Here is a 12,834-nt window from a genome sequence, read left to right as displayed (position 1 = left end):
CATAGATGAATGGGTGATTGGGTCAGTAAGTGCTCAACATCTGCTATAATCACTTCTTAGTTTCGGAGTGAAGTAGGAATGTTTAGCGTTCAGAGACTTTCTCTATGTCTTCAGTGTTAAGTGATCTGCTAAACTAAAACTGTGGAAGTCTTCTGAACAAATGCTGACAGGCTAACTGTTTACAGTAGTAATGTTAAAATATAGCCTGCTATAACAGAGTCACCTTGGCAAATGTCTCTTTACTGTGTGTCTCTTTTCAGCATTTCACAATTGTAACACAAATCAGTTTTTGGTTTGTATGGGAGAAAGGCAACGGGTCATTTTGGCAAGTTACTTGTTATTTTTATTTTCAGAAATCAATCACTGGAGTAGAAAGAACAAAAAATGTTGAGAAAAAAAGTTTCTATTTCTGAAGAAGCTGCATTTTGTTTTATAAGGGCTTTATTGACAATGTGTCAAACAGGAGCTTTATTACATGCCCCCCCCCCCCCCCCCCCCCCCAAAACCTTGTTACACAGGCAGAGGTATGAGACATGAATCTGCAAACTATATGCTGGCAGTACCCTGCAGGTGGCAGCAGCTCTGTTTTTGAAATGGCTAGAATCCAGAATGAGTTGTGGCAGTCAACCTGTGTGGAATTACGCTATCCCCAGTTATGTACTGTACAGCCATGGTGCAACAGCAATACCAGCAAAGGAAATCTCCTTTCAAAAGAATATCTGCTGCTTTGCATTGCTCAGTCTTTATCTAGTAATTAGTATGTAATTGGTCTGTCCTGTAAATGAAACATTTATGAAACAAGAAAAACAAGAAAAAAACATTCTGATTATGGGCAAGTGCAGCACTTCCTATAATAATAATAATAATAATAATAATAATAATAATAATAATAATAATAATAGTAATGCAACTATATGGCTAAGAGGGATATTAAGATAAAAATACAACACACAAACATGGCACCTGACAAAGAAATGGGGTTATTATTTCTAATCTTAATTTCTAATGTGCATGGTGATTGAAACAGGGTGATTGTAAAGAAAACAAATTTCACATTTCTGTAGATTCACTGGGTGGGGGTCCTCAGTCAGCATGCTAAAAGTCATTAGGGGCCTTATCATAGGCATCATAAACCACAAGGCTGTACAGTTTTTAGTGTGAAACCCTGAGTTTCATATTAATTCATGCTTCTTTCGATTGTTTCTTTAGATGCTTTTGTTGTATTAGGTTTTTGTGGTTCTGGTTTCAGGTAATGCATCACAGCATTACTTAAAACAGGCTTTACCAAGTCCTCCTTGATCCTTTATTAATCAGGAGGCTGTGTGGTCCAGTGGTTAACGAAAGGGGCTTGTAACTAGTAGGTCCCTGGTTCAAATCCCACCTCAGCTACTGACTCATTGTGTGACCCTGTGCAAGTCACTTAACCTCCTTGTGCTCTGTCTTTCGGACGAGACGTAATTGTAAGTGACTCTGCAGCTGATGCATAGTTCACACACTCTAGTCTCTGTAAGTCTTGGATAAAGGCATATGCTAAATAAACAAATAATAATAAAATAAATTGTATGAACAAAAAACAGACACATATTCAAAACAGGATGTCATAGGCATGACCTTTGAACTGCATCGGGAAGAGACATATCCTTTTAATTTTGTACTTTATTTGACTTACCCTAGAAGAATAATAATAATAATAATAATAATAATAATAATAATAATAATAATAATAATACATTCCACTTAGACATTCTGTCCAACATGATTTTCTAAACCGTGAGATAGCAGAATGACACAGAGAACCAGTGGGAAGTGGGAACTAAACAATGGAAAAATGTAAGAAATATTGTAAACACGTGGGCATTTCATTCAGCAGGGTTTTCTCAGTCACAGCTTAGCATTTGGAATACAGTTGTATTCTTCATCTATGTCGTGAGCTGGGATGGTCTATTTCACGATAAGTTAGTACTTTGATTTTATAATAATGGGCCTGTATGAAAGATCACGGAAGTGACCCATGAAATAAAAGGGGCAAGGAGAGGTGTCTCCCCATTTATCCAACGTTGTTCTTAAAAGTGCCTCCCCCCCTCCCTCCAACCTCCTTCACACCTTTCCAGATTTGTCTGACCCCGCTAACAAAATGTACATGACACTCCCCACTATTAATTACAAGGATGATGCTCAATTTTCTGACACTTATTGAGGCATGCCAAGATATTTAGTAAGCAAAACAGAGTATTCGCTATAGAAAGGTGGTCTTTCTGAACACATGGTCTTTATTTAATACAGGTTTGTCTGTTCTAGCACAGCTTGTTTGAAGTCTGCTGACTGAATCTAAATAATAGTGCATCAAGTAAGATGACTCTGATATTTCCTACCCATACCAAGTTTACTTTTAATGCTATATTGTAGCAGAGTAGGGGGAGGAAATAATGAAAATGTAGTGCCGTGTATTGTGTTGTGTTCACTTGTTTTAGTGACCAAGTGGTTTTTGTTACCATAAACGGATTAGCTGTCCTGTTTTATAGCTAATTTGGAGTTAGGCTTTTGTTTGGTTTATGTTGTTTTTGTACAGTAATAAAAATACAGGCAGCACCTGTTTTCACTTCACTTGCTGTTGTGAGAGTGCTTCTTTTACCACATGGTATAAAAGACATTGAAAAGGTCCAGAACATGACAAAACAATCCCCGGTTTGTCACAAAATATTTGCAATCAATAATTTGTATTTGTAGTGTGTGGATTAAAACAATGATGTGAGTGCATAGCCACAATGTTGTCACCTTTATATTTTCTACTGGAATAGCTCCTTTGCTGCAACAGTGCAGGTCTGGCTGATTACACACTGTTGAGTCTGGAGAACCTCTTGGTGCTCATCTCGCTGCTGTGGGATTTGATTGGCTCTGCTCACTGGAAAGCCTGTCAGATCCTGAGCACCTGGGAATTCTACAGCTTTGCAGCACAGCCAATTAACTGTGCATCAGCTGATTCACAGGGCTATCTTAAACTTTTAAGACACACTGCTAATCAGGGCTACATACTGCTGCTTGAGACTACCAAAGGGATAACAGCATGTCGGTGGCAGTAACGTAGATGTAGGGGTGATGCAGGTGCTCCAGACAACAACAAACACAAAGTTCACAGTTCAAGATCTTTTATTTTCTTTTTAATGGTTGCCTTGACCGTATGAAATAATAATGCTGGCTCTACCCAGCTATGGGTATTGCCAGTGTATAAACCAAGGGGATGCAGTCCCGAAATAGTAATACAAAACACAGACACACAACACAGATACAGACACATCTCCGGACAGTGCATGCTCTAGGTGCAGGTGCGGTGCTTTAAACAGTGGTGCTGGTTTGTATACAGGTGCAGTGCAGTCCGGGATTATTGCTGGTTTGAAGCGGCAGCTCCCAGATTCGTATTAGCGGAAATATACACAGTTATAAAACAAACAAAAACATTTCTCTCACAATCTCACAGTCCTAGTTTCTTCTCGTTAACTACTACAAAAGGAACCAATTAAGGCGTCACGGCCCCCTAAAGTACCCTAAGCCCTGCCCCCTCCGATCGCTAGTTCAGTCACGTCTCCTCCAATTCATAACTGACACTTTGCTCACCATACTAGGGCGATGACTCCTGGTACAGTGACTCCGCCCCCTTCCTGAATGGCTTTCAACTGACCCTGGAATTAACTGGCCAACCATTCAGTACGAGGCCCACAGTTCCTGTTGTACAGTGCCCTCACAAGTCGGGAGGGAGGTTGTTGATTCAGATTCATTCTCTGTCACATATCCCACCTCTCAGCGTGGAGCCGAAGGAACACTCAGCTGAATCTAACTTGCCCATTACACCCCCCTCCCGGGAAAAGTAATCCGCATTTTGATGATCTTTCCCTGCACGGTGTGTTATGAAATACATGATTTTATGGCGACTATCACAATCGGACTGCACCACTTGCTCCTGGAAGGCTCAATCACCCCAAGTTCGAGCATCGCCCGCACCTCTTTGTGAAGGCCACCTCGTCGACTTTCCGGGATCCAGTAAGGTCTCTCTCGAACCGTGGTACCTGGGGGAGAGATAATGTCATATTTAATGAGATTAGTTCTGCCGGGCACGTCAGAAAAAACATCCTTGAACTCCTCAGTTAACATGCAGATCTCTCTGCTGATCTGGGAATAACTGTTCCCCCATTGGAATGTTCTGTATGCTAGAGGCCTCTATACAGGATCCAAAATCATCCTCTACCTCGCCTGGGGCTATAAATAAGGCCTCCCTTGCCTGCCAGGGCTTCAATAAATTGACATGGTAAATTTCCCATTCATTGCGGCGATCTGGCTGCCGAATTTCATAATTGACTTTCCCTATAGCCCGAATCACCTCATTTGGACCCTGCCATTTAGTATATAGTTTGGATTCCGATGTGGGAAGAAGAAGCATTACCTTGTCTCCTGGTCGAAATATCTAAATTAATTGGTTGTAATGCTGCTGTTGCCAGTGCTGAGCCGATTTTAGATTATCCTGGGCCAAACGACTAACCAAATCCAGACGATCATGGAGTAGGAACACATGCTGCACTACATTTTTGGACAAGCTTTTATGCTCTTCCCACCCCTCTCTCAACAGATCAAGGATGCTGCGAGGCTGTCAGCCGTACAAGAGCTCAAAGGGGGAGAACTCTGTCGAACACTGCGTCACCTCTCTCACTCCTGGTACAGTGACTCCGCCCCCTTCCTGAATGGCCGGCTTCCGACTGACCCTGGAATGAACTGCCCAACCATTCAGTATGAGGCCTACAGTTCCTGTTGTACAGCGCCCTTACAGGTCGAAAAGGAGATTGTTGATTCGGATTCATTCGCTCTCTGTCACAATGCCCCACAATGATAATGTATACACAATTAAAATACACTTTAAAACTCAATTCAAATGTCATATAGAACAAACTTTCTTATGGAGGTCTGTAGTTGTTTAAAAAAAAAATGAAAATAGAATTCTCCAGAGTATTGTACCTTTGTACAAAAATTGGTCTTTTAGAAATAGATTTATTCAACTAGAACCTTAAAAAACAGTTCCTGTGCAGAATTGTACTGAACTAACAGGGAACATTAGGCATATGTTCTGCATAGGAGCCCTTAAATTAACATAGTGAGTTATTTAATAAACATTTTATGAAATTGTCCTTTTAAAAAGAGAATGGTGCAAAACTTTGTGCTGTAGAAGATGTTTAGTGAATGACACATTGATCATGTTGCCCTACAAAATACCACAGTAAAAAAAATATAATAAAAAAAACACACACACACAAACGGTTTCAAAACGGGCTGAAGCTGTAATAGAACAGCTTCAATGGCAGTGTGCTACAGAAATCAACCCACCTTTGCCAACGTCTTCCAAATATAGGCAGTCAGAAAGGTGGAATTCTTGGTTACGGAAATCTCAATTTGCAGACCTTGATTTCAAATAATCTTGCAGTTTCATGGTCATTTCACCTGGAGAGTAAATTTGTCCCTACCTGTTCAGGGGCTTCATTACTGTCAGTAACCAACTAGCTGCTTCACCTGAAGACACTGCTGAGGTGCAATAACCTAGGAAGCACAAGTGTAACAGATTTCCTGGAAGGCAAGTCAAACAAACAGAGAACTTTCTTTCACCTTGTGTGGTACCAGATGTCATGCTTTAAAATGAAATACAAGTTTGCGATATCACATATTTGTTTCGAAACTGCATATTTGAGACCTTTATAGGAAATGGAAGTGAGCCACAGGTAGGATTTATGGAATTATTTTGTTGCTAGCACCACTTTCAGGTTACATAAATAAAACATATCCTTTTCCGAACTGATTACAAATGTTCTCTTAACGACTTACCACACCCTTTAACAAGAAAGCAGTTTGAAATTGTTATAAGTCAAAACAGGATCTTGGCACCAGGCTGTATTCATTTTCTCTGGCAAAAAAAAAACCTCATCCAAATTCAACACAATATCTTCCTGCTGAAATGAATCCATTTTGTGTGCCTGGATTCCCAGAGTGCCGTGGCTAATGCAAACAGAAAAGAAAACTCTGTGATGATTGTTTGTTTAACCTAAAAAACACATTTTTCTCATCAGGTATGACATTTAAAAGCTTCATTGTAGTTTTAAATATATAAAAGTAGCCAAAACTCACAACACAAATAACACTGTGTTATATAAGCCCAGATACCAGGTACTCATTTAGTATCTAAAGGGTAAAATTTAGATACTAAATGAGTACCTGGGTCCCATCCTTCCCACCTCCTCTCTGCTTCAAATAACAAACCAACTGATAACAAGGTTTGTTAGTGACATAATGACTATATATATATATATATTTATTATTTGTTTATTTAGCAGACGCCTTTATCCAAGGCAACATACAGAGACTAGGGTGTGTGAACTATGCATCAGCTGCAGAGTCACTTACAACTATGTCTCACCTGAAAGACGGAGCACAAGTGACTTGCTCAGGGTCACACAATGAGTCAGTGGCTGAGGTGGGATTTTAACCAGGGACCGCCTGGTTACAAGCCCATTTCTTTAACCACTGGACCACACAGCCTTCATAGATAGATAGATAGATAGATAGATAGAGCTGTAAGAACCATGAAACAAGCAGTTAAAGAAATACAACCTAATGGACCATCAGTAATGTATTCTAAACAATTCATTCACAGTTATGAGGGAGTTTAGCTGCTTCTAAAAGCACTTGGGGACATTTTTATTATTTTCTTAGCAGACACCCTTATCCATGGCAACTCACAATTATTACAAGATATCACATTATTTTTTACATACAATTACCCATTTATACAGTTGGGTTTTTACTGGAGTAACCTAGGTAAAGTACCATGCTTGAGGGTACAGCAGCAGTGTCCCCACCTGGGATTGAACCCACAACCCGCTGGTCAAGAGTCCTAACCACTACTCCACACTGCTACTCCATTTTAATTTAATCTAGGCCTATATCTAGTAAAATACCTAAATAAATAAAACAATAAATATAGGGCAACCCAAGCACATGGATGTGCTTGGAGCAAGTCCACAGGAAAAGACACATTTTCAGAGAGGGACAAAAAAAATGGTCATGGTGAAATTCTGGGCTTGCTGACTTGCTGTGCTTGGTCCACAGGCAACACTGCATTTGTCTTTGAGCTCTCATTGATCGGAACAAAATAAGCTAGGCATCATCCAGCTCATCATTCTTCATCAACCCTACTAGTGAGGCAACCCACTAGGAGAACTCCCAGGCTGGGCCCTTCCTCTAGGCTTCAGCAGCTTGGTAACACCCCTTGCTTTGGCCTGGACGGTGAAAACAAAGGGTTGACTTGACAGGAGAAACTGAGAGTGCCAGTTGCAAAAAATCGAAAATTCAAAAACAGGTAAAATTTATTAAAAAAAAAAAAAAAAATTAAAATAGTTACTGTAAAAGCTTCTCAGGAGAAGACTTTATATTCTCATGTCTGCAACTAAGTTGTTATTTTTACTCTGCTTTACTACACTTGGCTTTGCTTTTACTGTGGTATACTGCAGCTGTAAACTTTAATAAGGGTAGGTACAGGTTGCAGTTCCAAAATCCTGTTCTTACTTCTTCACCTGTAAAATGTTCAGCCTCTCCTCTTACTGCAGTTCCTCAGTAACTGTCTAGTGATCTTCCTGGGTTGATCTGACATCATCCAAGGCTATTCAGTGATTTCTGTTTGGTTGCTATGCACACGCAAGAAGGGAGATGCATGTGGGGTTGGAAGGTGTAGTAGATTTGCAAAGGTGGAAGCCTTTCACCCAAAAAAGTTTGGGTATAATATGAATATGTGTCAGTATACACTTAGTGGATGTAGAAGTCTTTTGTCAAGAAGGATTTTAGGGACCCTTTAGAAGTCTGTAACCCCCTACTGGACAATAATTTCTGCTCACGGTCAGATATTATATGACAAATCCTGTTACCCTGTGATAAAACAATACAGTCTGGAACAAAAGTCATAAAGAGTCCATTGACAGTACCGTAACACCAGCTGGGCGCTACGCCAAATGTATGACTGAAGTTGGTTGAAGTCTGACTTTACTAAAAAAAATTAAAACCAAGATCTAAAACACGGAAAGAACAAAGTCCTTGTCCATTCTGACTTTGCTGTCTATGTCCTGCTTTAAGACAGGGATCCATAAGCCTTATTTTTAAACTACATTGTCTTGTGATTTTCAGCCATTAAACTAAAAGCAATGATACATATTTCACATTACACAAATTTCTTGTTAAACATATAGCAGCTAATAATAACTGCAACCTACATGAGTCAAACATATAAAATACATATTTAATATACCGGTAGTCATTTCTTTTTATTTTCTAATTTCAAAAAGAATGGAATTGGAATAACATTTAAAGGGTAGTGCCACGGGTTTATTAGCATCAGTACTCTTTTTAACTGCTCCCCCTATCATTTTGTAGTTGAATTTTTAATACATTTTCTTCACAAAAAAAGTGAATAATATAAAAAAGAAAAACATCGGGCTGCTCTCTCATTCATGTTGGTCTTCAAGTTTTCGATTGGCTGGTTAAATAATAGAGAAGCGACAGTACCTAGGAAAAATCCTCAAGACAATGCTAGTCCCTGGAAAATACTCACCTAGTCCACAGTATAGTTGTTGATGTAGCGTCTTCACAATAAAATATTTTGATGGTATCAGTGGCAATCATGTAGTAGCCATGCCTTTCAATTTCAAAACCAACCTTTATACTATTATCTATCTATCTATCTATCTATCTATCTATCTATCTATCTGTCTATCTATGTATTATTATTATTATTTATTTCTTAGCAGACGCCCTTATCCAGGGCGACTTACAGTTGTAAACAAAAATACATTTCAAGAACCACAGTACAAGTATTAATACAATTAAGAGCAAGATCAAATACATATTATGATTATGAGTATGCAGATTTATTTTTTATATTGGATTCTTTTGGCCCTGCTAACTTTTTCATCAAACTCCTCTTCTCCATTAAATAAAGAAATACAGACTCTGGCGAAGTGCGATAGGAATGGAAATGGTCAGATAAAATACATTTGAATTTTTCTTTCCAGTTTTAATGACATTAAAACAATTAAAACATATATACATGTATATTGATATTGATTAAAGAAAAACTCATGAAACTATTCAAAAGCATGGGGAGTAGGGTTGCCAACTTTCATTTTTTTCAAAATGATGTACCTATCAAAAGCTGAAATTGTGCTGCCGTTTGTCCAACTCTTTTGTTGTTTTAGCAGCAGCAATTGATAATTAAAGTCACAGCAGTCTGTCACAAATGTGCACCTTTGGCAGAGCCAGTGGTGGTCTTTCAGCAACGTTGGCACTGTGTTAACGGGTAATGCGTGCCCAGTTTTCAGTGTACTAGGAAACCGGACAGCAGGTTTAAAAACCGGACTGGCAGCTCTAATGGGGAGTCTGGTAAATGGGTAATAAACTGCAAATTGGCTCTGCTGGTTTGACATTTGTTACTTTTTTAAGGGAGTAAAAGTGGAGTCAAAGATGAAACTGCCATATGTTTTGATAATTGGGCTACCCTACAACCAATGCCCTAAGGGCTTATAGATGTTTTCCATGGTGGTCATGAATATTCCATTATTTCAGTAATTCCAAAACATTTGGAACAGCAGTGTGGAGTAGTGGTTAGGGTTCTGGACTCTTGACTGGAGGGTTGTGGGTTCAATCCCTGGTTGGGGACACTGCTGTTGTACCCTTGAGCAAGGTACTTTACCTAGATTGCTCCAGTAAAAACCCAACTGTATAAATGGGTAATTGTATGTAATAATAATGTAAAAAAAAAAAAAAAAAAAAAAAATTGTGATGTAAAAATAATGTGGTATCTTATAACAATTATAAGTTGCCCTGGATAAGGGCATCTGCTAAGAAATGCATAATAATACTTTAGAATATAGTTGAACTGCTGCAATACTTACTTTGTGATGTATGGTGAGAATAAACCATTTAACAATAGAAGGCCTTACATATTTTTTCATGCATAACAATTGGCAGTGGATAGTTGTTACCACTTTTGTTTTAAGTGAAATAATGTAGCTTTTGCTTGTGGCAGTATGTTGTATTGGTGTAGAAAAATATGTTAAAAATGAAGACAAAAAGTCCAATATTTCACATTATGAAACTAATAGTTTCTTGAAATACAAATATTTTAGGAATGATTATGGTCTGATGCATACTCGTGGCAACCGCTGCATTCTTCCCTCCCATCTTCTACCAAAAAAGAAAGTATCGCGAGAACTGCCTCTTGTTTCTCTTCTTTGTAGGGTTGGTTCTCCAAATAAAGTCTCGCGGTAGTTACTGCTGTTCTATTCCACGGGCCAGTGGAAGGTGTCGGTTAAAAGGGCTCTAATCGAGTGCAGAGGCGGACAAGAGTAACACCACACGGGGGAAAAAAAATAAAAATAATTTATATATAAATTTCATCGAAGCTGAAAAGAGTAACAGAGGCAGATAAGACAACTATCAAATCATTCTCTGCTAACAAAACAAATAATTGATATTCGTTAGTTATGAGTCATGTGGCCGTCGAAAATGCACTTGGTCTAGATCAGCAGGTGAGTTAAAGATATGTTATTTTTATTTAAAATTTAACCGAGAAAACTTTGGATGAAAACGCGGTGTTGTCGGTGTGCCCGGTGATTCAGAAAATGGATTATCTGGCATGTCTTCTGTGCGTTCGGGTTTAGCTCTGTAAATTAAAATGGTGGTGGAGGAGGAGGTAATGGTGATGATGGCGGAGCATCGCATTTCAATGCGGGTTGCGCTAGCCTTAGTTACAATGGCGGCCTTTGTTCTACTGGAACCGGCTTCTCGGTGTATTCAGATTACTGCTACTTTAAAAACATGGAACCAGAGCACGACCATTTGAAAACATTGGCATCTACAGGCTTCTGTATTTTCTACATGTTGAGAAAATATCTACGCAGTTAATTTTAAGATTTATTTATGTATTTGTTTTCAAATGGGCCTTCCCTACTTTATTATTTATTTTATTGCAACGACTGAATTGATTTTTTGACTGGCTTAAGTACGGTTTAAACTAAAGTTTAAAGGTAAACTAAGACTCAAAAGGAAGGAATCTGTCAGTGTTAAACTAAATCCATTTTTAATTAAATTACTCTTGCTTAATCCATAAACGTTAGATTTAACACTATTTAATATTGAATATATGTAAGGGACTCTTACTTACAGTGGTCTTTTTTAGTAAATTACATTTTTATATCTAAATGGAGAACTTTGAAATTGCCAACTAAATATTTTATTGAATCGTAGGCTTTGAATAAGCAGTATTGACTGCTGGTTGCGTTGTTTGGCCGTGGAGAAACTTACAACTAAATCGGTATCTGTACATAATTTAGTGTTGGTCAAATAAAAACAAAAGTCTTATAGAAACGTTGTTTTATAGTTTGTTACTTACCTTTACATACATATTGCGGTTTAAGTTTCTTTATTAATATGTCGGTATTCAATCCGTCTATTTTTTGCTTTAATCAGCTATTTGTTACATTAAATATGGATTTATGCAAAAGTTTAAATCCTTGTCGGAAGCTTAACTTGTAGAAAAGATGAAGCTACAAATAGTTAATCTAAAGGGGTTCACGTTATTTAGTAAAATCAAATGTTTATTGCTGGTATAAATGACTAGCTAACCTTACTAGTCGCCACAGACGGTAAAAAATATAACGGTATACTTGGCAGTTTGTATTCTGACTAGCTGCAACGAATCTGTATGCGTCAACAATTTATATATATATATATATATATATATATATAATAGCAAAAATTCAAACATAATATGTAAAAATTCAATCTTTGTTTAGAAAGCATAAACATTTTTACATAACGCAGAAGTTACGCAGTAATTAACCTTATCTGAAGTAGGCCTGGGAAGCCGGTATCTCCTCCCCCGGTAGATATTTAAACACGTGACTGTAGAATAGGAGCCAGAATTGGTCTTGGCTGCTGGTTGGCTTGCCAGCATCTAATCTTAAACCCTAATGGCTTATTTAACAGATGGTGGAGGTTCAATTTAAAGATTTACCCATGGAATGTTTGTGGCAACACTGTCAACATACTGTAGTCGCTGGCATGTAGATTAAGTACCTGCTCAGCAGTTATTTTTTTTAAGGCACTTTTATTCTTTCTTTGCAGTTCTGTTTGCCAGTGGGGGTGGTATTCAGTTTAAGTGGTTTGTCAGAGGTGTAATTTATAAATTATGTAACCTTGTCCTGGATTTTTTATTTTTTTTTATTTCCCCAGCTTGCTGGCCTAGACTTGAACTCCGCTGCTGACGGACAGGGAGGTGGAGTGTCAGGCAGTGAGTATCTTAGGCTTTTGAATTGATCTCTAACTTGGATGTTGGAAATAAGTGTGCCAGAGAGCGGTACACTTGGAGCCAAACTTGACTCAAGTTCATATTCTTGGCACTTGTACGCGTGCCTTTTACATTGGGTTACAGCATCCTTATTGAAGCTACTTGGCTATAGGTTCCTTAGTGTGTATTCTTGCCTACTGGTAGTTTACATGGCCTGTTTTTTTTTCTACCTAGGACGTTACATTCCACCCCATTTAAGGAACAAAGAGGCTTCTAAGAATGGTAAGCACTGAGCTAAGATTTTTGTCTTTTTCCATGGACATGTTGGCCTGGTGTCTTTGATCAGTGACAAACAAGTAGGAGAATCTTACCAAATTGTAGGCGTTCATTAATATTTCAAAAGCAATTTGATTGGAGAACAAGAAGCTATGTATTGCTCTTGAATCATGATAATAGTTGTGTATAGC

At 38.3% G+C, this 12,834-nt stretch overlaps 1 protein-coding gene across 10 annotated transcripts in view; it reads left to right on the top strand.

Annotated features, from left to right (window-relative positions):
* The first annotated feature begins 10,329 nt into the window (after positions 1–10,329).
* LOC117405460 (putative ATP-dependent RNA helicase an3) overlaps positions 10,330–12,834 on the top strand; it is a 31,734-nt gene continuing 29,229 nt past the window's right edge. For 3 of the 10 annotated variants that reach the window (XM_034008531.3, XM_034008528.3, XM_034008527.3), the window contains exons 1-3: positions 10,331–10,607; positions 12,313–12,370; positions 12,602–12,649. In XM_034008531.3, the coding sequence (XP_033864422.1) occupies positions 10,563–10,607; positions 12,313–12,370; positions 12,602–12,649 (151 nt within the window). In that variant the 5' untranslated portion in view covers positions 10,331–10,562. Of the gene's footprint in view, positions 10,608–12,312; positions 12,371–12,601; positions 12,650–12,834 lie in introns of all 10 variants that reach the window. The other 7 variants (XM_034008534.3, XM_034008533.3, XM_034008529.3 and 4 more) reach the window with 4 other exon arrangements.

Source organism: Acipenser ruthenus, chromosome 9 (genome assembly GCF_902713425.1).
Source record: "Acipenser ruthenus chromosome 9, fAciRut3.2 maternal haplotype, whole genome shotgun sequence".
Classification (NCBI taxonomy): Eukaryota; Metazoa; Chordata; class Actinopteri; order Acipenseriformes; family Acipenseridae; genus Acipenser; species Acipenser ruthenus.
The sequence above is the reverse complement of the archived record's forward strand: the minus strand, read 5'-3'. Positions and strand labels throughout refer to the sequence as shown.